The sequence below is a fragment of the Aquarana catesbeiana genome, linkage group LG01, assembly GCF_042186555.1.
Source record: "Aquarana catesbeiana isolate 2022-GZ linkage group LG01, ASM4218655v1, whole genome shotgun sequence".
Classification (NCBI taxonomy): Eukaryota; Metazoa; Chordata; class Amphibia; order Anura; family Ranidae; genus Aquarana; species Aquarana catesbeiana.
In genome coordinates this window covers 517611400-517639328 of record NC_133324.1, presented here as the reverse complement: position 1 = coordinate 517639328, position 27929 = coordinate 517611400, and the positions used below count along the sequence as shown (strand labels likewise).

General features: G+C 42.7%; 1 protein-coding gene across 1 annotated transcript in view; it reads left to right on the top strand.

Annotated features, from left to right (window-relative positions):
* Positions 1–1894: 1894 nt before the first annotated feature.
* MED16 (mediator complex subunit 16) overlaps positions 1895–27929 on the top strand; it is a 37858-nt gene continuing 11823 nt past the window's right edge. The window contains exons 1-10 of the mRNA XM_073594055.1: positions 1895–2248; positions 5916–6023; positions 6129–6298; positions 6425–6856; positions 12848–12953; positions 18038–18193; positions 18326–18534; positions 19979–20185; positions 20280–20490; positions 20575–20708. Of these exons, the coding sequence (XP_073450156.1) occupies positions 2113–2248; positions 5916–6023; positions 6129–6298; positions 6425–6856; positions 12848–12953; positions 18038–18193; positions 18326–18534; positions 19979–20185; positions 20280–20490; positions 20575–20708 (1869 nt within the window). The 5' untranslated portion in view covers positions 1895–2112. The remainder of the gene's footprint in view (positions 2249–5915; positions 6024–6128; positions 6299–6424; positions 6857–12847; positions 12954–18037; positions 18194–18325; positions 18535–19978; positions 20186–20279; positions 20491–20574; positions 20709–27929) is intronic.

The following is a 27929-nucleotide window of genomic DNA, read 5'->3' as shown; positions in this document are numbered from 1 at the left end:
CATAGATGGTTGCCCATAAAGGTGACAGCTTCCTGGAGGGCTGACACATGTGGGTTTGGATCCTAGTCCGAACATGCCTGAGCTCATCACTGGTGACAACGCAGGGCAGCCTCATCAGCTCACATCAGTGAAGGAGAAAAATTACTTGTATGCAAAATTTTATAAAAAACTACTAAAACATTTTATTTGGTTTAGCAATGTATAAAAAACTCAGTGGTGATTAAATACCACCGAAAAAGCGCTATTTGTGTGAAAAAATGATAAAAAATGTCATATGGGTAGCGTAGCATGACCGCTCAATAGTCCTTCAAAGTGTGACAGTGCTGAAAGCTGAAAATTGGCCTGGGCAGGGAGGAGGTGAAGGTGCCCGGTAGGCAAGTGGTTAAAAATGCATTAAAAATGTGATATGTGTTTTTAAGCACATAAGTGTAAAAGGGCCCTTAGCTCATGTTCACATCGGGCCGTTTTGACATGCGATTTGACATGTCAAATCGCCGGCTGTTGCCGGAAACGGCACCGCCTGAATTGGTGCGATGCCGCACCAATTCCCAAAAGTAATTTGTATACTACTTTTGGCGACTTCTGGGGAGATTTGAATAGACATCTGTGCATGAACTAGGGTCGCCACCCCATTTCTTTAAAACCGAACACATATTCATTTCACAGGTTCTGTGGCTGATTAAGGTGGTAATTAAACTCACTTGGTGCCTTATCTGCATTAAATTGGCCTCAGAACCTGTGTAATTCATATGTGTTCGGGTTTAAAGGGATGAGGTAGCAAGTCTAGCATGAACCCACACAAATGTCTGTCAACTTGCTCCTGAAGTCGGACTGCATTGCCGGTTTGAAATTGTGCGAGTTCAGCTGAACTCGCACGATTTCAAACCCGCCCTTAATTTGAACCTGGGCTGAATGATGGGATCACCAGAGTAAGATAAAGGGAAAAAAAGTGTGACAAAAGAGAAAACTACTGCAGCCACCCCATCTAAGGATAGGGTTGCCACTTTTTCTTCAAGCCAACCCCAAACACTTTAGCGGCGAGCAGCAATTTTTTATTTATTTTTTTTAATATACACTAAAGGATTTTAACAGACCTGAGACACCTTTGGGAACTCCAAGCAGAATAATAATACGGCACACATAGTGCCCCCTCACCCTCCTGTCAAGCCCTGTTTCTGAGCCACATTCCTATCTGAATAATGTGTCCGGTTTTCAGGTGGACTGAAACCTGGACACATGATTCAAAACCCGGACTGTCTGGGTGAATCCCAGGCAGGTGGCAACCCCATACCTTCCAACTTTTTGAGATGGGAATGAGGGACGCCTATCAGCAAAAGTATGTAGGTATAAGACACGCCCCTTGCCACGCCCCCTTAAAGGAGAATTGCACAAAAAAAAACAAGACTTGTTAAACGCTCAAATGCTTTTTTAGCACTACTATTCCTTCATGTTGGCTTTTGGAATTTACAAATGCAGCAATTTAGAAATCAGATGAAAGGTTTAGCACTGGAAAACACTTTTTGAAAGATAAGTGCATTTTATATACATCTATATAGATCAGACCAAAATGAGGGACAGAGGGACAGTGCTCCAAATCAGGGACAGTTGGGAGCTATTGGCAACCCTATCTAAGGACTGGTGAGCTACAATACTACCAATTTTCCTTCTTGGGTTTAGATAAATTTCAAAGTAGTGACAAGAACGAGGAGAAATAATATATAATTCAAAGTGAAAGAAAGGCCACTTTGCGGGGACGAAATAATATTTATACACATGTCTATTGATGAAGATGTTAATTTTTTTTTTTTTTTTTTTAATTGAAACTTCATTATGTTTCATAAGTCCCCTGCAGTGTTCATTTTCATTAACTATAGTTAGGTTTTGTTTGCGGTGCACTATAGGAGGATTCAGACGTGACGTCATTAGAAGGCGACTCTCCCGAGTAGCATGAGACGGAGTGTGTGTTTTGTTATGCTGTGTGATTTGTACTTCCTGGGTACTGTATACATGAATGGCATCTTGGAGCTTCCGGTGTGATAATCATTAGAGGGTGAGCTCGGCTCCTCTGGCTCTCGGTTCTCTGGTGTAATAAGGCCCGGGAAGGGGGTCGCCATGGACGTGGCCTACATCTGTGAGTGGGACAGGAAGCCCCGGAGCAGTCACTGTCCCTCCAGTCCGCCGGTGTGCGCCTGGTCCTGCCGTAACCTGATCGCCTTCACGTCAGACCAGAGGAGCGAGGATGAGAAAGGTACTCTTCTGTCCCCATATCACCTGTTATCTTCTTAGAATTTCCGGATGGTAACATTCACAATGAAGTTCTTTATCCAGATTACTGTTCATGTGCTGCATATCACTTAGTGGTGTGGCAGAATGGAACAAAAGACATTATTATAACCTACTGGACGCTGCAGTAATCGGGAGGTTTTTCATTCATTCATCTGTCAGGGCTGGTCCTGTATTCAGTAGTAGAGATGGACTCGGGTATATTGGGATCCTAGTACCGAACCCACCCGGGCAAGCACCGCCAGGAAGTGCTCACTTGTACTGGGACGATCGTGAGCAGCCAAGGCGTTCTCTGATCCTGCAGCACCATGTATACTGATAAGGTGGGAATGCCCTAACTGCAGATGACTGGTCCAGTAGGGTGACCACTTCCTGGTGGGTTCAGACTAGAATCTGAACACAGCTGAGATTGTCGCTATCAAAGCGGATTTTGGCACCCCCCCCCCCCACTTCGTGATTCGTTGTGTACGTTTCAAATACCCACCCACAGTTGTCCCACTGAGCCCTTCTTGTCTTCTGTCATCACTCAGTCCCGCATCGCCATGTTGCTTGTAATGTCGTTGAGGGGTCAGCCAACATGCTTCCTGATTAAGGATGAGCTCAGGCGTGTTTGCAAACAGCATGTGCAGAGTCGGCTGGGGAGCGCTAATCACAGGCAGTGAGACATTTCCTGATCTCTGCAGCTGTGCATCAGGAAAATGTCTCACTGCCTGTGATTAGCGCTGTGCAGGGCTCTGCACATGCTGTTTGCGAACACGCCTGAGCTCATCCTTACTCCTGATGATGCGGTGTTCTGTCAAATTAGCCAACTCGTCAAAAACTCCAATCATGTCACTTCCAGTTTATTTAAACCAGGGAGATGCAATTAGTGGACCTCCAGCTGTTGCAGAACTACAAGTCCCATGAGGCATAGCAAGTCTGACAGCCACAAGCATGACACCCAGACGCAGAGGCTTGATGGGACTTGTAGTTTTGCAACAGCTGGAGGTCCACTAATTGCATATCCCTGATTTAAATCATCAGTAATTGGAGATTTGGACTAATTTTGGCCATTTTGTTGGCTAGTATCGGAGCGGAGTAACAATCTTCGCCCATACTATCGTGCACCGGACTGTATTCGGTTGCCGGTGTTGTGTCTAAACAGCAGTTCGTCAAAATCTCCAGCTACTGATGGTTTAAAGAAACCAGAAGTAAAATGGTTGGAGTTTCTGACAAGTTGGCTACTTTGACAGAACAGCAGCACTAGGCACCCCCCCCCCCCCCTATCTGAATGTGACGTGCATATCCCAAGAGGCACAGCGAACACTGTGCTTGTAATTCGCCTAGGCGGCACTGTACATTTTCCACTAAAAAAAAGTAAATAAAAATCAGTGTTATTCATGTAGCGCAGGGTTAGATTAGAGGGAAGCCTATTCAGAGGGTGAAGATCCACTTTAAATGGTGGAATGAAGGGGTAGAAGACAGTTAGCAAATTAACCCAAATGAGGCCTGCTAAGTGACTGAGGACATGTTCGTGCTAACCACACAGGAAAGTGTTCTGTTCCCTGTCAGTCTCCATTCACAGCTTCACATGAAACTTGAGGTGCCGCTCTAAGCTGACAGAGATCTCCCCACCGGTTGAAGTAAAGGGAATTGGCATCATTGCTCTATTGAGAGGTGTAAGAGCATTATCAAGGAGACGAAAAGGCGCCACTCACCAACCCAGTGTATTAGTATTTAGATGAATGTGGCCTCATTCATTGATCCATTGAAGCTACGTTCATCTACATACTAATGCACTGGATTGGTGAGCAGCGCCTTTTCTTCTCCTTGATAATTAGCGTTTTGTAAATGCACAAAATCCTGCGTATTTGCACACATCGATGAATTGCAGTAAAACAACGTGTCATGTTATTTATTGTGAATGGCACCCCAAAGGCAGCAAGCAGACACGTGTTTTGCTGCACACAACAAATACGACAAAACACAGCATAAACAAAGCGACATGAGCTACTTTGAAATGAATAAGTTGCCCTGTGCATGATGCGCAACAACGTTCCAAAAACAAAACAAAAAAACGCATGGCTAACACTAGATGTGAATGCAGCCTTAGGGCTGGTGAATGGGCTTCTAGCCCGGCTGCAGTGCATAGAAACCAAAGGTGTGCAGAGAGCCGCAATGCGATGCGGAAAATTGTACACATTGCATTTTTCTGCATTGCAGTGCTCTGCATCTGCCTGTGCGTCTTTTGGTCCATTTCAAGTCCGAATTCAGCAACAAATTCCGACTGAAATCGGACCTGAAATTGTGAATGGGGAAGCACCGGACCCCAGCTGTGAGCCGATGCGTTCTCCAGTGTGAACCCAGCCTAAAGGGGAAATCTTCCAATGGGGACACTAGTTCTAGTGACCTGGTGGTCTCTAAGGAATTCTCCTAATTTGCAGGAATTTCCTCTCGCTTCTTGTTTGGCTATGGGACAGGAAGTGAAGGGAAAGCTCAGCAATGGGACAGAGATGGCAAAAAAAAAAAAACCTGGCAGGGGTTATAACCATGGTGGATTTGATTTAAAGCAAGTTGATTTAAATCACTAGTAAAAAGGCTTGACTTAAATCAACTAAATTTAAATCATAATTTTTAAAGAGCAACTGTCATCTCTGTCTCGCAGTGGCTCCTCCTCTGACCTGCTGTTGACTCACCGACAGTCCTATTCGCTTTAATGGGACGGCTGGTGATGCTGCAGTGACAGGTGAGGGACGTGGCGGAAGCAGGTGAGTGGATGCCCGCTAACAGGCGCTGCCATGATGGATATAAATGACAGGTGCTCTTTAAATTATGGACTTATTCTTGCTGGTAGTTAAAATACTTCAGTCACTTAATATGGTCCACAGGATCACCGCCCCCTCCTATGTGCCAAACGCTGCGCTCACAGATCTACCCCTCACTGACAGCTGCTGCTTAAATTCAAATAGTGCAAAAAATAATAATAAATATTTGATTTCACTTGAGGTAAGGGCAGGTTTTAGTGAATCATTTATCATTAGTTAAAATACTTGCAAACAAAATGAAGGTTTTCTTTTTAGAATAATATCATCTCATTGTTACTGTGAAATTGTGTGAGCTTGGATTCATTGAATGAGTTTACCAAAAATTTAAGTATTGTAAAATATACAGCCTCATACTGAATAAACTAAATTAATGTATCTTAAATAGAAAATTATCTTTAGATAGCTTTTTACTTAAAAAGCATTTTATTCAAACAAATTCAATACAAATCCACTAATCGATTTTAAATAAAAAATATACAATTTTTTAAAAATTAATTAATCGATTTTTATCCACCCTGGTTTTTACCCTCCCTTGCTCTATCCAAAGGGGGGGGGGGGGGGGGGGTTGCCTATTCTACTTTAAAGAAGGTTTACAGAGATAAATCCCACTTCAGTAATTTTAAAAAAGAAAAAAATGAATGGGGTAGGGAATAGATAACATTTCTGTCTGGTTTTTATTTGTCAGTGACCCTCACTGGGGAACCCCCCCCCTTTATCCTTTATTGTTTTCTATGGAGATGCACACTCTCTCTAGTTCAAAAGAATCCATGGCTTTAGGACTGAATTGATTTTTTTTTTTTTTTTTTTTTTGTTTTTTTTTTAACAAAGATCTTACCCATATGATCCACATCCTGGACACAGAGCATCCTTGGGATGTCTATTCTATCAACTCTGGACACCAAGAAGTCATCACAAGCTTGGAGTGGGACCAATCTGGTAAGCATTGTAGATAATAGATGAAAAGATGTTTTAAAAGACCTCTGGAAATAATCATTTTGAAATTAGATCTGTACTGTTCTATTTTTATCTTATTTTTTTTAGGATCTCGTCTACTGTCAGCTGATGCTGATGGCAGGATTAAGTGTTGGGGCATGACGGATCACTTGGCAAATAGCTGGCAGTGTATAGTAAGCAGTGAGGTAGATGGAGACCCAATTGTGGCACTTTCTTGGCTTCACAATGGGGTGAAACTGGCACTGCACGTGGAAAAGGTAAATAGTAACCTTACCTTCTCTTACCTGCATACACTCTTTTCCAGCCATTTATGTCTGTATAGGTCAGTATGCTTGCATCTGCAGTAGTTCCTGCTTACATTTATCCATTCTGTTTTCTTATAGTCTGGCGTCTCCAGTTTTGGGGAGAAATTCTCTCGTGTGAAGTTTTCTCCATCTCTTACCTTATTTGGAGGAAAGCCAATGGAAGGATGGATTGCTGTCACTATCAGTGGACTTGTCACTGTGTCTTTGTTAAAGCCCAATGGACAAGTGCTGACAGCTACAGAAAGTTTGTGTCGTCTTCGATGTCGGGTTGCGTTGGCTGACATTGCTTTTACTGGTGGTGGAAACATTGTTGTAGCCACCTGTGATGGAAGCAGCACATCCCCTGTACAATTCTACAAAGTCTGTGTGTCTGTCGTGAGTGAAAAGTGCAAAATTGACACTGAGATCTTGCCTTCACTCTTCATGCGCTGCACTACGGATCCAGCACGAAAAGACAAGTTTCCTGCTGTTACTCATCTCAAATTTCTTGCCAGAGACATGTCCGAACAGGTAAATGGAAAAGTTACTGTTTTTGCTCCTAATTTCCTGAGGAAAGATTAGCTGAAATGAAAGAAATTCTCTCTTGAGAAATGGAGGATTAAAGGGGATATGATCAACATGTATAAATACATAAGTGGTCCATATAGTGAACTTGGTGTTGAGTTATTCACTTTAAGGTCATCACAGAGGACAAGGGGGCACTGTTTGTCTGGAAGAAAAGAGATTTCATCTCCAAATACAGAAAGGTTTCTTCACAGTAAGAGATGTGAAAAGTTGGAATAGACTCCCTCAAGAGCTGGTTCTGGCCTGCTCAGTAGATTGTTAAAAATTAAGGCCTGGATTATTTCCTAAATGCACATAATCTAACTGGATACTAACATTTATAGATATTTATAATATGTAAAGATGATCCAGGGAATATTCGATTGCCTCTTTGGGGGATCAGGAAGGATTTTTTTCCTCTCTGGAGCAAATTGGATTATGCTTAATTGGCCTGTTTTTGCCTTCCACTGGATGAATTGTGTGTGTGTGTGTATATAGAGGTTTTCTATTTGTGTGCGTTTTTGTTGAACTGTATGGGCTTGTGCATTTTTTTCAACCAGATTAACTATGTAAGGCCTCATGCACACGAGACGCCGGTGCAAACTCTGCTGAACACGTTTTTAAAAGCTGAAACCGGTGTTTAGAAATGCACATTTGCCACGTTTGCATGCCGCATTTTACCACGTTTGCGTCTAGAAGCGTCTGCAGAGCAGAGAATGACATTTTGCGACCCAACTTTGGGGCCCCATATCTCGGGGCCACTTGGTGCTAGGAACCCCAAATTTGTCAAGCACTTCTGCAGCAGAGAATGACATTTTCCAACCCAACTTTGGGGCCCTGTATCTCGGGACCACTTGGAGCTAGGATATGTTGTAGTGCTAGTTCCACTGTGTTTGCACACCAAATTTGGGGTTCCTAGCACCCCAAGATATGGGGCCCCCAATTTGGGTTGTAAAATGTTCCTTTAAAAACACTTATAAACGCAAACGCGACTAAACGCGCTACCCACGTTTAGCCACGTTTGGCGTCTGAAACGTGGAAAACTTTTGCTTCTGGAAATACGAGGTTAAACGCAACTGCCTAAAAACGCCAAAAAACGAGACTGTGTACATGGACACATAGGATAACATTGAATGGGTTCAGGGGCAGTTGAAAAAAGTGTCCAACTGCCTCTGAACGCGCGTTTAACAGCGTCTCGTGTGCATGAGGCCTAAGAGTTTTCCTAACTGTGGTGACCTTTTGTGCAGAATTTACATGACAGTGTTCAACCAGCCTGACATGACAGATATTTTACATATAGGATAGTTTTTTGATAGTGTAGGAAACTGGTTAAAACCCCTGTTAGATTGTTTTTGTTGTTTGTGTCTTGTTGGGGACATTTCTCTAAACTTTCTGTCCTGGAGATGCAGCAGAAAATCTCTACAAGTGGAAAGTAATTCACATTTTGGACAGGTGTAATAGAAACACATGTCACCATTGTAAGATTAACTCTTTTCTCTTGTTCTGGTGACTATGCTGTGTTTTTTTTTTTTTTTTTTTTTTTTTTTTTTTTTTTAATTTACCGTTCCCGTCTGAGTCACCAGGACAAATAGTGAAGGTGCTTCTCAGCAGGAACATGGCCAGCAAAGAAACCTGACAGGGGTCTAATCCTTCACTACCCTATCCTAAGCTTGTAAAAAATGGCTATACATAGGTATGTAGGACAATTTTATGGAGACTGACTGACTTGGTTCAATCCAGAATTAAAGCTGACTAATCGTCTTTGTCAGTGCAAGTCCAGCTATGTGAGCTGTCGATGGCAGTAAAGGGTCTGCGAGTGTATAAATGCTCTTTATATAGGTAAAGTTTACTCCTATAATCTTCCAGGACGCCACACACCTGAGAGATGAGGAGCTCCTTCCTACAGGAAACAATCAATTGACAGCTTGTTATAAGTCCCCACCCTTCCCCTTGCTCCTCAGTATTGATTGTGTTTCTCCCGAACAAAGCAGCATGTTATTTTCTTTACCAGATGACCAGGGATGGTCGGATGGTTCCCCTGTGAGGCAGGCATAGGGAGGCCGGGGGGCTGAACTAACCTGCTAGAGCTGGACCCTCCAGCTCTCTCGCAGGTCACCCCAAAATGCTACACACCGCTCAGCAATTTCTGTCTCCTATCTTCCTCCTCCTGCAGGTGAGCCTGATTGCCAGTCTCTGGTAGGGTGGGCCGCAAAGGGAAGGGCGGCTGCGGTCGCTGGAGGAGACACCGACCCGCATGGCAGCTGAAGAGAGAGCTCAAAGAAGCACCAGATCGCTAGTGGGTGAGCAAATGGTGCAGCGGAGTGAGTGACTGCCTAAACAACCCCTGATGGAGGGTAAGGCATCGCCAGTGGCTGCAGGCAAGCGCAAGTGGGGGCTTGGTAAGTGCCTTCCCTGAGGGGAGCTCAAAAACCCTAAGGGGACAACATAAGAGCAAGTCTGTCTGCTAGCCACCCCTGGCTTTTCCCCCTTCCCTTTGAAAAAGTATGGATCCCAAGAGAGATGTGTGTCTGCTGGTGCAGTGTGAGACACACAGCCTATATTTGCAGCTTCCAAGTCCCAACTTGGAAGGCGGCGATTTTGGCTGCTATTCTCCTCCTGTGTGACCCAGAGGTTGGGAAAGCAAGCCCTGTGGCTGTGGAAAAAGACAACAGGAGCTTAGCAGCAGCAAAGCAAATGCACACCAGGTAATCTAAATCTTAGGCCAGCTGCTATGAATCTGGCAGGTAGCTCCAAGATGGTTCATTTAGAGGTTTTTTTGCTCTTAAAGGCCTGCCCCCTAATTTTTACCCTTAGGGTGGGGAGGCACCGTATGGGGTACCCTTGTGAACCTATTATATTTGTGGAGGTTGCTTATTATGTGTAACATCTCAACAAGACCAACCTATTATTTCCTCCTTACACTGCTGCTATATAGTAGGTGAGGTTGAAAAAAGACAAGTCCATCAAGTCCAACCTATGTGTGTGATTATGTATATCTATGTGTATATATTATGTATATCTATTGGTGTGTACGAGTTAATCAAGACCTCTTGTGGTTTGGCTACAGCCCACCTGTGGGCTGAACAAGAAGCATAAAATGCTATCCTGCAACCTTAATTGATGGGTTCCTGGTGCAAACATCTATGCTAGAGCTACATAGACTAGCCTGTATTTAGTGTGAAGCCTTACAGGTGTCTGATTGCCTCCAGGCTAAGAATGTGATCACCTTTTCCTTAAGACCTTAGATGCTTGGGAGGCTTGGACTCGCTGTGTGTGGGCTAACTACATCGACTCATAATTATGCAGTAGTAGGGTAACGACTACCACTATTGTGGTATAGTCACACACCTCACACTTCCATTATTTGGAACTACCCTTTTCCTTGACTGGTGGGGGAAGGGTTAGTATCTGGAGTTCAGGCTATGCCTAGGATAGATTATGCTTGTCTGACCGCACATCAGGAACGCACAACGTGGAAGTTTGTCTTTTCTGGTTGGTTTACTGCTCATCAGAAATTCACAATAAGTTGTCTGTGCCCTTTTTTCTGTTTGTGCCTGGTTGAGCATCAGAAATACACAGCATTGGAAGTTTGTTTTTGTGTCTTTTCTGTTATATAACTATCTTATCGCTCACAACATTGAATTATTAGTGATATTTCTGTGGGTTATGTGACTGTACAATGTTGCTTATCAGAAACGCACAACATTGAATTGTTAGTGATACTTCTGTTTGTATAACTGTACACTGTTGCTAATGCACGACATTGAGTTATTGATAGCAGCATTTCTGTTGGTTATATGACTGTATGCTGTTAATCAGAAATGTTGAAGTGTGTTAGTGACACTCTCTGCCGGTTATATGACTGTACCTGGTCCAGCAATACACAACACTGTAGGTCGCATGTCTTTTCTGTTGTCATACTGGCTATACGACTGCACTTTCTTGATCATCAGAAATGCACAACATGCGTTAGTATAATTTCTGCTGGTTATGTGACAGTACTGCGTTCGGTAACAGGAATACACAACACTGAAGTGGTACTTGTCCTTCTGTCTTACATCTATTACCTTATTTTGCTGTACATCAGAAAAACACAGCAGTGAAAGGTGTCTGTGTCTTCGGTTTTTAATATTGGTTGCTCAGAAAAACACAACATTGACGTTTTGTTAGTGTCCTTTCTGTTGGACGTATGACCATAACTTGTTGAGCATCAGAAGCACACATTTGAAGTTTGTGTCCTTTCTCTTTGCTTAGGTTATATGATGGTATCTTAATACGCATTAGAAATACACATTTTAGGTTTTGTTTGTGTCTTCTCTGTTCTACAGGTGACTGTACATCAGAAAATGTGACAGTGAAGGCTGGGTGTGTCTTCCTGTCTTGTATTCCTTATAAAGCTTGAGCTTGCTGCACTTCTGCACTTCAGAAATGCAAAATATATGGCCTGTATATCTGTGATATTAATTATGTTTGTCACTTTTTTATTTCAGACCTTATTTTCCATGCACGTGGAAGGAACAGGAGTTCTGACTGCAAAACAAATTCAGTCCCTTACATTCAGGCATGCCAGAGGCATTCCCTAGGCTTGAACCCAGTAGGGTTATAGGACCTGTTTACCCAACCCGATAGGTTTACGACTCGGCAGGTGTCCTTCATGTCACCCCCTTGGATGAACTGAATGTAGCTAGCCAATATTCATCTTCTACTCATACTATAGACTTAATCCCCTGTATTAGGGATCTGCTTAATTTAACACTCATTGGTACCAAGAGGCACCCATTAGTGTTTGGAGTGGATTATGGTCTCAGACACCTAATATTTATGGAATAGCTACTATCAGTTCTTACCAGGCTAATTTCTGCTTAATTTTAACGCATCTACCTGCAGGGGTATAAGGAGCCTGGTTATATAGAATACCTTCACATCTGACGTGTCAGCATTCAGATGGGAGGAAAACCAGAAGTTGGGTATGCTTAGGTACATACCTGTCCAGTCCTCTGAGCCCAGGGAATAAGCTTCCCTTAATCTATTATCCTTAAGTGGGTTATTCCTTTTGACCGTGGCTATGGCAAATAAATAAAAGGGGACCTGCAAGGATTGTTTGTCAGGGAGCCTTTTCTAAATCATTCTCCTGAAAAGACTAGTGTTTTAAAACCAGATCCTCTTTGTTGACCAAAGTAGTTCCTTGTTTCACAGAACAAGTCTCTGATTAGTCTTTTTAGTGGTGCTAAGCAGCAGCTCCTTCTAACTTAAATTCACAGGCTTTCAGATTCCATCTTTAAGAGCCCATTCCACCTAGATCCTGCATCCAAAGAGAAGGCAGGGACATCGGTGGAGCAGGTCTGCAGATCAGTTACGTGATCCAGCTAGGATACCTTCATCGTGCACTATGGAGTGGAGGTAAAACTCAGTTCAAAACCTGGCATTTGGCAGAAAGGCCTTGCAGGCAGGGGTCCCACCCTAAGGTAGGCCTGTGGTTACTTTATTATCCTCTCAGGTGTGCTGTCGTGGAAGGTGATAGGAGAAAACCTGCGTTAGACTTACCGGTAACGGTATTTCTACGAACCTTCCAGGATGGCAGGCCTACTTCCCGCCCATTGGAGAAGGGAAAATTGTTGAACACTAGGTGGTGAGTACCTAGGAGGAATGATTGCCCTTGTGAACCGGTTTCAGGAGTACTTTATTACAAACTGAGGAGCAAGGGGGAGGGTGGGGACTTATAACAAGCTGTCAATTGATTGTTTCTCCTGTAGGGAGGAGCCCCTCATCTCTCAGGTGTGCTGTCCTGGAAGGTGGTGTGTGTGTGTGTGTGTGTGTGTGTGTGTGTGTGTGTGTGTGTGTGTGTGTGTGTGTGTGTGTGTTTGTGTGTGTTTTTTTTTTTTTTTTCTTTCTTTTCTTATCTGATAACACGTGTATATTAACTTGTAGCTAACTAAATTATTTCCTTTCATTAATTAGGTTCTCCTATGTGCCTCTAATCAGTGTTCCAGTGTAGCAGAGTGCTGGTCCTTGCGTAAGGAAGGACTCCCCCTCAATAACATCTTTCAGCAACTTTCTCCTGGAGGTAAAGTAGCATTATTATAGCCTCTAGATTGGGACTACTCGTCTACAGGTTCAGCCTCTGCCTGCCCTCATTGTAACTTCCCAAACTACAGAACAAAGGTCAAATGTTTCTCTTTGGTTCTTCTCTCTGGTGGCTTTCTCTTGGACCCCAGTAGTCAGTTTTCCTGCCTAGGTGCTCACTCAGCCCGAGTGATGGAATATATTTATTAGACTCCCCTTCACTAATTAAAGGGTTTGGTTTCACACTTTCTTTGCTATTCATTCCCTTTTCTTTTTTGATGTACGTTTTTCTTACTTTTTTATGGTGGTTAATGTTAAGAGCAATGCACAATGTGCTGCCAAAATTTTTATAGGGAGCACAAATTACTTTGTAATGCCAGCCTGATGTAACATATCCCCAGTTTCTAATTATCTCTTGCCCTTGGTCTCTAACCACTCCTGTCACCTGCCTGTAATCTCTGACCATTTGCCTTTAGCATGTATACAATCCCTGACAATCTACTGTAGCATTTCTGCAATCTCTAATGGTTTTCTGTAACATTTCATGCACTAAATATTATGTGGTCCTTTGATGTCTGGGAAACACATTTGAGGCCCCTTTTTATCTTGTAAGTTGACTACTGCTCCAACCCATTTCTTTATCAGGTTGGTACATTTTCAAATTTTATGCTGCATGACGTCTAGTTGCCCAAATTCACTTTGCCAAATTGGCCTCATTTTATCAGAGTGCCTGTTAATTGGGACTGTATGTGTTGCCACGCAATCAGTGTTTAGATCAGCCTTTCTTATTCTTTTTTTACCCCAGAGAAAACCCTAAAATATTCACGTCTTGAAGAATTCTTACTAAAACCAACTAATAGGGAAAGTGGTCCTTAGGTTGGTGATTAGTAAAAAGAATGCAGCACTACAGTGGTGGTCAGAATGCCACTCCTTATAGAATGCTAAAAAAATAATCGGGCCAGGCTGCTGGTTTGGCCAAGTAATGTTGGCTCTGTGGAACCATGGGGTTACTTCAGAGGCTACAAAGGTTACCTTGGGGTTTGACTTGACTGATTTCCCATCTAATAGTGTCTGCATAGTTTTGGGGCCAACACCACATGAAAGAACTAGCAGCATGACACTAATGATCTCTTGGCTGTCTTCAAGGGTGGCATGCTAACCAGAACTATAAGGGGGGCATTCTTTCTAAAGACCACCAATGTAAGGGGCATTCTTCCTACCGTACAATAATGTAAGGTGGATTTTCCCCACTGACTCTCATAAAATTGTTTTTTTAGCAAGGGTTCCCATAAACTGGAGGCCTTTTTCAGGGGGTTAATTTACAAATGTTAATTGTGCCTACTGCCCCATAGTTGTAAATCTGTGGGTATGAGATTTGTTATTGCTGCCTCAGACTGCTAATCTCAGAGTGAGATTTAGTAATGTCACACATGTGCTGTTCACTGTTCTCCTTACTGTAGGCTTTGACATGATGAAACAAATCCCTGCATATACCAATATGGGCGCCTGCACACACACAGTGCAGGGCAAAGCATTGTATGTCAGTCATGGAGAAAATATCGGCTGTAGGGAGACCACAGGCAATACTGGTGACTAATCCTTTGTTCTCTGCCTGCCTTTTTTTAGGCTCATCTTCCAAAGTTCAGCTCCTCTTTCAACAGATAGTTAAATAGTTAAGCTGTTTTGTACTGTTGCATACATCTAATTACCTTTAAAATAAAATTATGGACAAAATAATAAATGTGATTGAGTCTGTTACTAGAACTAGTATTTTTGTCTTTTGTTAGCACAACATTTTTTTTTTGCTTGTTTTGGGGTTTTTTTTTTTTTTTTTTTTTTTTTTGCTCCCATGTAGCATAGTTTTATCTGTTGCCCCTGCCAGTAAGTCTGTTATGTTTACTCTTCCTTTATTAGGGTGACAACACTTATGTAGTGAAATCGCACAGCTGTGCTGTCACTCTGTGGACAGGAGAGTCTTAAGGCTGGTACACACGGGCCAAATATCGATTGATTCAACAGACATCGGCCGACATTCGGCCCGTGTGTACAGCAGCCTGTCTGACAGAAGCTGGTCAAATACTGGCTTTTATCGAACGGGCATGCTGGAAAACCAGCATCCAATCAGCGCTTGCTGCCAATGGCTTCCTTGACACAATAGCTCAGCGGAGATCACTGTGCTAACATCGCATGTGTTAGTACAGCAATCTGCTAGTTTTTCCTTTTTTTTTTCATGCAGTCCACTGGGATGAACAAAAAAAACTTCCCTTTGTGTACCTGGCATTAGGTAGACTTTTGAATGGACATTAACCACCTCAGTACGGTGCTTTTACACCCCCTTCCTGCCCAGACCAATTTTCAGCTTTCAGCACTCTCACAGTTTGAATGACAATTACTCAGTCATGCAACACTGTACCCATATGAAATTTGCGTCACACAAATAGAGCTTTCTTTTGGTGGTATTTAATCACTAGTGGTTTTTATTTAATTTTTTTTTGTGCTATAAATGAAAAAAGACCGTAAATTTTGTGAAAAAAATACCTTTTTTCTTTGTTTCTGTCATAAAATTTTGTTAGTAATTTTTCTTTACTGCTACATATCTTTGGTAAAAATAACCCAAATTAGTGTATATTATTTGGTCTTTGTGAAAGTTATAGAGTCTACAAACTATGGTGCCAATCCCTGAAAATTGATCACATCTGATCAGGCCTTCAGTACATCAGGTGAATCTCATTTCTTGAGACACTAACAAGTCAGGGAAGTACAAATACCGCCCAAATGACCCCTTTTTAGAAAGTAGACATTCCAATGTATTAAGTAAGTAGCATGGTGAGTTGTTTTAAGTTGTAATTTTTTTCACACAATTCTTTGCAAAATATAGATTTTTTTTTTTTTTTTACAAAATTGTCATATTATCAGGTTATTTCTCACACACAGCATATGCATACAACAAATTACACCCCAAAATACATTCTGCTACTCTTCCCGAGTATGGCCATACCACATGAGACTTTTACACAGCCTGGCCACATACAGAAGACCAACATTGAAGTACCTTCAGGCGTTCTAGGAGCATAAATTACACATCTCATTTCATTCTTACCTATCACACTTTTTTTGAAGGTCCTTGAGCACCAGAACAATGTAATTACCCACAAAATGACCCCATTTTGGAAAGCAAACACCCCAACGTATATTCTATGAGGCATGGGCTGCAGATAGGCACTCGGGTACTCTGATGGGCAGGAGTCAGGTACTCGGGTAACTTGATGAGCTGCAGACAGGTACTCGGGTACTCTGATGGACTGTGACAGGTACTCGGGTACTCTGGTACTCATATGGACTGTGAAAGGTACTCGGATGCTCAATGGACTGTGACAGGTACTCGGGTACTCAGATGAACTGTGACAGGTACTTTGATGGGTGGTGACAGGTCCTCTTTATTGGGGGGGGGGGGGCGGAAATCAGTGTGATTGGTGTACACTGTAAGCGGTAACGAGATGTTACCACAATCTCCTTCTCACATACGATTGGTGTGTGAGGAGGGAAACCCGGTAACATCTCGTTACCGCTCTGTATTTACATTTAGTGATCGGCTGTGAAAGGATCACGGCCGATCACGTGGTAAACAGCCGCCGGCCAATGGCTGTTTACCAGCGTCGGTGACAAGCAGTGTTCCCAGGAACGCGCTGCCACCAACGAGCAGCGTGCTCTCGATCATGCGCTGTGCAAAGAGGGGCAGTACCATCTGTGATCATCCATGACTTCATCACGGCCGATCATGTGGAAAACAGCCATGCCCAATGGCTGTTCACCCCCCTCGGTGGCGAGCGTTGTCTCCGTGACACGCCGCCACCGAAGGAACAGGGATGTGCGCACATTCCCTGTTTAAATGGACGGACGTCATATGACGCCCGCCCAGAACAAGAGCCATGCCGCCTGGCCGTCATATAACGGGCGTCAAGCGGTTAAAGTGGAAGTACACTTCCAACGTTAAATTTTACCTATTGGTAAGCCTATAATAACACATACTTATAGGTAGTGTAAATATCTCCTAAACATGCACCATTCAGGAGATATTTAGTGTACATGCAACCAGTGACATCACTTTGCGCATGCGCACTGAGGGAACAGCCTCCTGTGCCATTCCTTCAGGGCCCTGTGCCGTGAACATTGTCTTCCACGCGCAAAAGATAAACAAATTAAAGCCTGACTCTAGATAACACTTTTAGGCAGTAATGGGGTTTATTTAGTTGATTTACTAAAACTGGAGAGTGTAAAATCTGGTGCAGCTCTGCATAGAAAACCAATCAGCTTCCAGGTTTTTTTCAATTTTTTTTCAAAGCTTAATTGAACAAGCTGAAGTTAAGCTGATTGGCTACCATGCACAGCTGCACCAGATTTTGCACTCTCCAGTTTTAGTAAATCAACCCCGATGTGTGGGGGGTTTTCTTTTGTTGTGTGTTTGTTTTTGTTTTGTTTTTTCTTTTGGAAAAAGGTATTACGAATAAATAGCTGGCTTAAAGGAATTTGCTGCAGTGTTATTGTTATAAAGTTTGCCCCAAATGTGACTGCTATTATTTCTGGACAGCTTGGTGTGTCAAAGAAGGTGATAAATAATGGGTCTCCTAACAGGATTGACAGGTAATGAAACTGTTTTATATGCATTTATAGGAGATTTCTAAGTGCATATGAATGCATACATTTTTTCAATGGTACTATTCACACAGAGCGTTTACTTTCAATTAAGGTGCAGTCAGTTTAGCTGTGCTCAGAAAAATAGATTTTTTTTTTTTTTTTTGTGTCGGCATCTGATTTGAAGCTAAACCTACTTTAAACAGGAACATTTAAGGCTGGTCATACATTATACAATTTTCTTATTCAATTTCCTTTAGATTTACATTCGACTTTTTTTTTTCCTTCTGTTTGAGTCTGCCTGTTTGACTCTGCTAAGAGTATCATATTGTAAGTTAATTAAGGGCCAAGTGCTCGTGTGGATGGCTTGGTTCTTTCTAACCGTTTGTGGAATATATCAACTGTGTTATATAAATAAATACATTGCTAATTGAGCCTTTTTTTTTTTTTCAGTGAGTGATAAACAGCCAATGATACTGAAGTGGCGCATATTGTCAGCAACTAATGAACTTGAGCGTGTGTCTGCTGTAGCTCTACCCAAACTGCCAATTTCCCTTACCAATACGGACATCAAAGTGGCAAATGAGACAAAATTTTATCCTGGGTTAGGTATGATACATTTATTATTCTGTATCTTTGTTACCAGAGCAGGCTAGTTGAAGTGTATGGCCAAAAATGAAAGTATATGTTGTTTAGTGATCAGAATTTGTTAAATTTTTTTTTTTTTTTTTTTTTTTTCAGGTCTAGCACTGGCGTTCCACGATGGTAATGTTCACATTGTGCACAGATTATCACTGCAGACAATGGCTGTCTTATTTGGTTCATCCATGCGTTCCTCTGAGGAGCCCAGTTTAAAACGTCAGCGTTCACCTACCCCATGTGTTCACTTCAAGGCCCTGCAGATGTCCTGGACCTCATTGGCATTAGTTGGATTAGACACCCAGGGCAAGGTTAAGACATTTTTAGACTGTATTTTATTGACTTCTGTCCCTGTATTAGCATTTATAGAAATAAAAGCATTCACATATATAAGAATTTTTTCAGTTGTTGTCACTTAAACATTGTAGCCTTTGTCGGTGAGCACATATGTGCGTCACATGTAAGTTTAGATTTATTCTCCCAATGAGGAGTACTGGTGACATTCCCTTGAATATTTGTGATTGTACAGATTGAGTGTAGAGCTGCAACATTAATCATTAAGAATCGAAATTGCGATTCTTTTCCCTTCCCAACCTTCAAAACAGCATGTCACCATTTTTTTCTAACAAGTGCAGAGAGTTCACACAGCTGAAAAAAAAAAAATCCAGGCAGCCTGCCAAGTTTTATCACAACATCTAGGATAAGTAAACAAAGTAACTTTTCTTCTTAGATCAAAGGAATTAAATTCTGTGTGTAGGTGAGGGAAGTTTAACCTATTAAACACTAAACCTTTTTTCTGACACTTGCTGCTTACAAGTTAAAATCAACATTTATTGCTAGAAAATTAATCAGAATCCCAAAGCATTATATAAATGTTCTAGCAGAGGCCCTAGAGAATAAAATGGTGGTGGTTGCAATATTTTATGTCACACTGTATTTGCGCAGCAGTCTTTCAAACGCAATATTTTTTTTTTTTTTTTAAATACACTTTAATGAATTAAAAAAATAAACAGTAAAGTTAGTCCAATTTTTTTTTTTTGTATAATGTGAAAGATGATGTTATGCCGCAAGAATCATGATCTTTATTCTGAGCAAAAAAATTATGATTCTCATTTTAGCCAAAATTGTGCAGGTCTAATTAAGAGATAGAAATATACTGCAACTACTGTATATCCTTTCTATGTTCCATCCTGCAGTCTCTACTTATTGCTGTAAAAGTCACTTGCTGTGTAAATAGGACTAAATGGAGTATCTACAGTGTCTTACAAAAGTGAGATATTTTGAGGGGACAACTAATTTTACACTGTTATACAAGCTGTACACTCACTTCTTTATATTGTAGCAAAGTGCCATTTCTTCAGTGTTGTCACATGAAAAGATATAATAAAATATTTACAAAACTGTGAGGGGTGTACTCACTTTTGTGAGATACTGTGTATATACTCCCATGTTTTGTATGGGTTTCTTCCAGATGATTTAATTTCTTCCCACCCCAAAAAAACACAGTGGTAGGCTAAGTCATTCAAGTCTGAACCTTAAGTGGGGAATGTGTGTATGTTCCTTTTTGTGGATCAGGACTGATGTTAGTTGTTTGTGTTGTAAGGCACCATAGGCAAATGTTAGTGCAAAATAATTGATTAAAATAAACCTACTATAAGGATGTCTAACAAGTTTGTGAAAATGTGTACAGTTAGATGCTGTAGTAAAATGAGAATATACTTATTTATTAGTCATTTCAATTCTCTGCCTTAACAGCTCAGCATGCTCAGAGTCTCCCCATCAATGGGTCACGCACTTGATATGACTACTTCACTTCGTCATCTCCTGTTCTTGTTGGAGTACTGCATGGTGACTGGGTACGACTGGTGGGATATCCTGCTACATGTACAGCCTAACATGGTACACAATTTAGTAGAGAAACTACATGAGGAGTATACCAAACAAAATGCAGCGCTGCAGCAGGTGAGATCTGGTTGGGTACATAAAAATGAGCACAACATCATTTAAAGCAAGTGTGTTTAGCATATGAAATATAACCTTGTTAATGATGATTTAGGTCCTTTCCACCCGGATCTTGGCTATGAAAGCATCACTTTGTAAACTGTCACCCAGCACCATCACTCGAGTCTGTGACTATCATGCCAAGTTGTTCCTTATTTCAGTCAGCTGCACTCTGAAGTCTTTGCTGCGACCCCACTTTCTTAACACCCCTGACAAAAGCCCAGGAGACAGGCTTACTGAGATCTGCAATAAGTACCCTGATACAGGTACATCTAATGCAAAAATGTACAAATAGAAATATGTTTTTGCTGTGCTTTGGTATTCCCTGTAATCCAGAATTTTTCTTTTAGATATAGACAAAGTGATGATCAACCTGAAAACAGAGGAGTTTGTTTTGGACATGCCCACTCTTCAGTCACTACAGCAACTTATTCAGTGGATTGGTGACTTTGTGTTGTATCTGCTGGCCAGCCTTCCCAACCAGGTAACCATTCTTTACCCTGAGCCCCTTCGGTATCTTCTTTTGTTGTCAATTTTACAGTTCCATTTTTTTTTTTCTAGAGTATGTTAAGATCTAGTTATAATGGTTACACAAACATATACTTAGGTGGCTAGACAAACTAAATTACCTATACTGCAAGTGTTCATGAAAGTGTTTGAAAGCCTGACAAAAGCCTTTTGTCCCTCTTTAACCATTACTCGACTAATATAGTTTCAGTCCTATTCCTTCACTAAGGCTGGGTTCACACATATGCGGTGCGAATTCCAGCTCCGTTTTCTCTGCAAAGAGAAAAAACAGCTGTTCCTCTCCGTTGCAGCTGCGGATCAGTGAGCAGGGAGGGGGGGGGATTGAGTTTTAGTGAGGAGGAGAGAATTTGTGTTCAGAACAGAATGCATCTGCGAATCAGATGCGTTCCCATAGAAGATAATGTGCTTGTAATTCGCACCGCAATGCCCAGAAAACGCACACGTTTTTTGGGCAATACGCAGTGCGAATGCAACGCCCATATGTGAACCAGATGCATTCAAATGAATGCATTTTAGTGTCAAATATATTTTTATTAACAATATCAAAGAATATTTATACACAACTATTAGTAGTCAGTTATTGATGACAAAGACATCATTGAGTATTTCTTAGTCCAGTGTACAATGTTTGGTTAAATCTTGCGTGAAAGGGGACTATCATCAACCAGCAATATGATATAGTAATGAACTGTCTATAAAGACCTATAAATTAGTCTAGGAGAGACTGTAATCACTGACTATGAGGTCATATTAGAGTTCAGAAAAGCAAGGAGAAAGAAAAGAAAAGCGGAAGGAAAAAGGAAAAGAGGGATAGGACACAGGGGAAGGGAAGGGGCGTGGAGCAGACCTCGGCACGGCAACATATGCAAGGAGTATTAAAGATGAACAATTGTGTCTAATCTTGAGTGGTCAATAAAGTTTTCAAGGTGTCTGACGTTGAGTATTCAATTCAGATAAGCCATAGAGTTTTGAATTTATCAAAAGTATCGTTATCCAAGGCCAACCTCTCCTCCATGCGCATAATGTCATTCATTGTCTACACCCACAAAGTAAGTGGGGGTCTAGCGGGGGTTTTCCAAAATAAGGGTATGATCTGCCTGGCAGCCGATTTAAAAAAAAAAGCGTAGAAGGGCGTTTCTGTGAGGTGATGGAACCAGGAAGCATGGACAGTAATGCAATTTCTGGGGAGGGTGGTAGGGGTTGATCATAGAGACTACTGTAAATGGAGAAAACCTGGGACCAAAGTGGTTGAATAGATGAGCAGTCCCACCATATATGTAGGTAGCTTCCGTCTTCTGAGCCACACCTCCAACAGGAGGATGGGACCGAAGGGAAAATTTTGTTGAGGGATTGGGGGACCTTGTACCATCGGGAAAGAAGCTTAAAATTTTTTTCCTGTGTATAACAGGAGATTGAGGATTTATGCGTAAAGTAATATGATTTTTGCCAATCCTCTGAATGAAGTTCCCTTCCCAGCTCCGTGGCCCACTTCTTGGTGTATGAAGGGGGTCGGTTATGTAGTAGTGTAATTTGTATCGTGTATAAGGTGGAAAGTGTCTGGGGGTTTCCGCGAGGGAACACAGTTGTTCGAATTCCGTTAAGGGTCTGTGGATTTTAGATGTGGAGAACAGGTCGGAGCAATAGGAGGATATACAGAGGGCTGTGAGCCAATTACCTTGTGTATTTGGGAGGATGGGTGCACCAGAGGTAGGGTTTACAAATGATCTCGCTACGGGCCACATAGAGCGGGAATATGGGCCGATTGTGGTAGAGCCTTTATCCTGAGGGAGTGCGGGGTGGTCAAATAGGCAAGTGAGTGGCGAAGGGTCTGAAGATAGGAGAGTCTGTATGCCTTTCTTGTACCAATAATGTAAAGCTGCAATCGTCAGTGGGGAAGTAGAGGAGAGTAAATGTAAATGTCGTCCGTATCCCCAAAGCAAGGCCCTGAGATCTAAAGTGGCTAGATCCTGTTCCACCATGGTGGATGCTTTGGGGAAAGGGCGAGGGAACCATTCTAGGACCCGGGATAACAGTGCAGCTCTATGGTACAGCTCATAGTCAGGTAGGCCCACTCCGCCTTGTATTTTGGGATATGTGAGTAAGTTGTGACGAATGCGGGACATGCCACTTTGCCATATGAATCTTATGGACATAGAACGAAGAGACGTGAAAAATTGTTTAGGGACCAGAATAGGAACGGTTTGAAATAAATATAGTAATTTTGGTAGGGTGTCCATTTTCAATGTATTAATGCGCCCAAACCAAGGTAATGTGGAGGGGTTCCATGAATCTAATTCCTTCCTAATCCGGGTTAGAAGGGGTGTATAATTTAAAGCATAGAGATCAGAGAGATTGGCAGGAATCGTGATCCCTAGATAAGAGATGCCCCTGGAACCCCATTGGAAGGGAAAATTAGTCTGTAGTTGGGTAAGGGTGGTACTGGGTAATGATATGTTTAAGGCCTCAGTCTTAGACATGTTCAGTTTGAAGTTGCTAAACTGTCCAAATCTAGGAAATTCGTACATCAAGGAGGGCAGGGTAGTATGAGGTTGCTGTATGTAGACTAGTAAATCATCTGCGTAAAGCGAGAGTTTATGTTGAGATGAGGGTGTCTGAATTCCTACTATAGATGTGTTTTGCCTAATGGCCTGGGCCAGGTGTTCGATCACTAAAACAAAAAGAAGGGGAGACAGGGGGCATCCCTGTCGTGTCCCGTTTGAAATCTGGAATGAAGCGGAGGAGGAACCATTGACCAGAACTGACGCTGAGGGACGTGAGTATAGGGCCATGACCCTAGAGACAAAAGTGGAGCCAAGGCCAATCTGTTGCAAAGAGAGGCGTAAAAAGTCCCAATTGACCCGGTCAAAGGCCTTCTCGGCATCAAACGAGAGCAGGCAAGCTTTTAGGTTGTGTTTTCGGATATAGGAAATAAGGTGAATGGTTTTTGTGGTATTGTCCCTAGCTTCTCGGCCAGGGACAAATCCCACCTGGTCTTTATGTATTAGTGAAGGTAGAATAGGAGATAGGCGGTTAGCCAGGACTTTGGCGTAGAGCTTAATATCCAGGTTAAGGAGTGAAATGGGGCGATAACTGCTGCATTGAGAGGGGTCTTTACCAGGTTTGGGTATTACTGAGATATTAGCTGCTAGGAGGTCTCTGGAGGGAAGATGGGTATCGTCTATAGAGTTAAACGCGTTCGTTAGTAGTGAGGTCAGATGTTGAGCAAAGGATTTATAGAATCTCGGGGAGAACCCATCGGGGCCTGGGCATTTACCATTTTTCAGGCTTGTAATAGCGACCGTGAATTCCTCTGTTGTAAGGGGGTCGTCCATGGTAGCTGTCTGTTCAGGGTTTAGATGTGGTAGAGCTGTGTCAGAGATGTAGTCCTACATGGAGGATAGGTGTGTGTCGTTAGTAGGGGTCGTCCTGTTTGGAGTGTGGAGATTGTATAAGTTTGAGTAGTATTGTTTAAATGCGTCAGAAATGCCATTGGGGTTATTAATTTTTCGTTGGTCAGATGTACAGATTTGTGGTATAGGTCGGCGTGGGGGGCGAGGATGGAGAACTCTCGCGAGGTGTTGTCCACATTTGTTAGCTAGAGTGTAATGTCGGTTGCGTCCTTGATCTCTGGCTATAAGGGAATTAGCATCGAGTAGACGGAGCAGGTCTCTACGGGCATTAGATAGGTCGGTATATGTTGCAGGGTCTAAGTCTCGCTTATGTGTAACTTCAAGCGTTTTAATCAGAGATAAGAGACGTGAGATATCGGCCATTCTGGCTTTTTTTAGCCGAGAGCCATGCTGGATTAGTGTCCCTCTAATTACACATTTCAGAGCTTCCCATTTAATAAGGGGATTAGTATCATCTTGGCGGTGATCTGTAATGAAGTCACTAATCGTTTTTTCAACTGCTGCAACACATACCGAGTCAGTCAGTAGATTGTCATTAAGTCGCCACGAGGACCGGGTGCGGGATTTTGGTGGATGGGCTAGGTTGAGGTGTACGGGTGCGTGGTCCGACCAAAGGATATTTCCTATGGAGGCCTTGAGTGGTATGTCTAGTAATGATTGGGAGATTAGAAAGTAATCGATATGGCTATAGGATTTATGAGCTACTGAGTAACAACTGTAGTCTCTCTCTAGGGGATGTTGTATCCTCCATATGTCTACGAGCTGTGCCGAGTTTAAAAGGGATTTTATGTGTGTGGGACATAGCTGACTTACCCGAAGAAGTGTCCACGGCTGGAGAAAGAGTTGTGTTGAGGTCACCACCTAAAATGACACAAAGACCCCCAAATGATAGCAATTTGTTTAGAACCTTGGACAGAAAGTTCCCCTGATCCTGGTTTGGTCCATAGACATTAGCCACTGTAAAGACAGAAGAATTAAATTTAAGTTTGAGAAATAAATAACGCCCTAGCGGGTCTATCAGGGAATCTAAGACTTCTGGGTGGAATGATTTATGAAAAGCTATAGAAACCCCTTTGGATTTTGCATGAGGGTTCGTACTGTGGAACCATTGGGGAAAGTGAGGGTTTTTGAGGGATGGAATCTCTGAACCCCGGAAATTCGTTTCTTGTAGGAGCAGGATTTTAGTTTTAGTCTTATGAAAGTGGTATAACACCTGGCTTCTTTTTTCGGGGGGTATTGAAGCCTCTACAATTATAGGACGATAGAGTTAGATGCTCAAGTGAAGACATAGTGGGAATGAGGAGAGGTAACAGTATATGTTAATAGCGTCCGTGCCGAGGTCCATCCAGCCCAAGGATAGGGGAGTGAAGTAAGTGGGTAGGTAGGGGAAGAAGAAGAGGTGGAAGAGGAGAGAGGAAAAGGGAGGGAGAAAGTGAGAAAAAGAAATAGGTAAAAAAGTAAGCCACTAGGTGGCAGCATTAGGTAATCTTTTGAATGTAGAAACATTTCTGTAAAGTGCTTATAAACTATCATCAATAAAGTGCGCAAACAGGCACTACAAGTCCTAAGGGGGGGGATGTGGTGAGCACCTAGAGTGCCTCCCGGTCCCGGGGTCCACGGGGGGAGCAAAAGCTGGTGAAAACATTATATAACCATCAATTTGTTATCATAAGGTAACATGGTAAGAACAGATAAGTAACGACCTGTCACATATAACGGGTATACCCCCACTCCCTCCCAAACACATCAAAAAAAAAAAAAAAAATGTAAGCATTGCTATAAGGCTTTCGCATATTAAATCGTAGTTAAGAGCGAGTTCCTATATGGGTGGGGGGGATAAGTCATAATTATAGAACCCATCCGCCCCAGCCTTGTCCCCACAAAAGAGAAAAAATAAAAAGGAACACACAAAAAAAAAAAAAGTAGATATTAATAGAGAAAACATTTTAAAAGGATCATCCTGAAAAGGACATCCAACTAGGATAATGTGGGGGGACAAAAAGGCATCTGTAAAAATGATGATGCGAAAAAAGTAAAAAAGAAAAAAAAGGGGGGGGGGTGTTGGATCTGTAACACTGTTAGTGTAGTAGACAGGTAGGTAGTCCAGGGAGTTCTTTACCACTTAAAAGTGGTTCAAGGGTAGACGGCCTGCACCGCTTTCCTATTCTTTCCTTCCTTGAGGGGAAGAAAAAAAAAAAAAAAAAGGAAAGAAGAGATCAGAAAAAAAAAAAAACGGGAAAACAATATAATAGTCACGGTGGCAGGGTAAAGATGTGGTGTCTGCAGGGCCTAGAGACCAGTCAGCCGTCTGGAGACTTCTGAGGGGAGCTTCTGGGTCGCTTGTTCTTGTTCGCTTTCTGCCATTGTGTGTGAAATGGAAGTCCCGGAGTAGCAGAAGGAAGGGGCCAGTCTGGCAGGGAGATCTGGGGTAGCTCCAGGGTGCTCAGGAACCTTGGTAGATCTCCTAATGTGCGGAAAAGGGCCGTTTTGCCTTCATGATGAACCCGTAATTGAAAAGGGAACCGCCATTGATATTTGATCTTTCTTTCCTGGAGGACAGATGTAATCGGTTTAAGTGCACGCCGCATGGCCAGAGTTTGACGCGACAGGTCAGGCAGCAGCATTACTGGGGTGTCATTCAGCCAAATGGAGTCCTGTGTGCTGGCTGCTTTCATGATCTCCTCTTTAACCTTATAAAAGTGCACCCTGCAGAGCGTGTCCCGAACAAAAGAGGAATCAGAACTACACGGGCCTGAGGTTCTGTGGACTCTGTCCAGCTCAATAGGGGTATCTTTGGGTTGCTGCAGGATTTGGTTAAATATGGCAGTGACTGCTCCATGTAAATCATTGTAATCTATAGTTTCTGGTATGCCACGGATTCTAATATTGTTCCGTCTGCTGCGGTTTTCGATGTCATCCTGGTGGTACATGAGCTGTTGTAGTATGTTAGTGTGGGTATTAAGGATCTCTTCATGGGACTGTAATGTATTGCACATACCGTCAGTGGTATTTTCTACATCCTCCATTCTAGTCCCTAGATCCCTCTTGAGCTCAGCAATCTCTTTCCTATATGACTTCTCCATGCGGGAGACATAATGTTCAAAGTCAGTTTTAGTAGGTAAAGAGCGGAGGTAGGCATGCATGGATCGCATCTGCGACTCCATGTCCCATCCGTCCCCGGAGCATAGGGAGGCCTGGGAGAGGCTTTGGGGGCTGTGTGGGTGGTATAGTGGTGGCTCCAGATCCATGAGGGAGACTGAGCGGCCTCTGGACAGTACCTGTTCGGCGTCTGCATGTGATGAGCGGGCCGGAGACGGATGCGCCGCCGCCATCTTGGAGGCTCTTTGGCTCTGGTAGGCCGCGGAGGAACGGGTCACAAAGTTCCCCAAATCGCCCTGTGTCCGGTCACCGGCGGGCTTCGAGTGGTCCCTGGGCTTTCCTTTACCCATCTGGACAGTCTTGGTAGCTGGATGGGTGATGGTAGGGGAGATAGGGCCCCGTGGAGATCGTCAGGACCGGGAGCTGCCGCGATGTGCGTCCTACAGCTCCATGCGCTAAGCCACGCCCCCAAATGAATGCATTTTAAAATGTCCTGCGAATTGGATGCGGTGTAAGCTGCATCTAATTTCGCATAGGTGTGAATGGGGCCTAAAGGTTAGTAGGTCTTCTCATCCACACTTGTAATTGCAAGAAAAATATTAAAGCAGAACTTGCAGCACTTAAAAAATTGCAGAAATATGAGGGGATACGCCAAATGAGGTGTATGC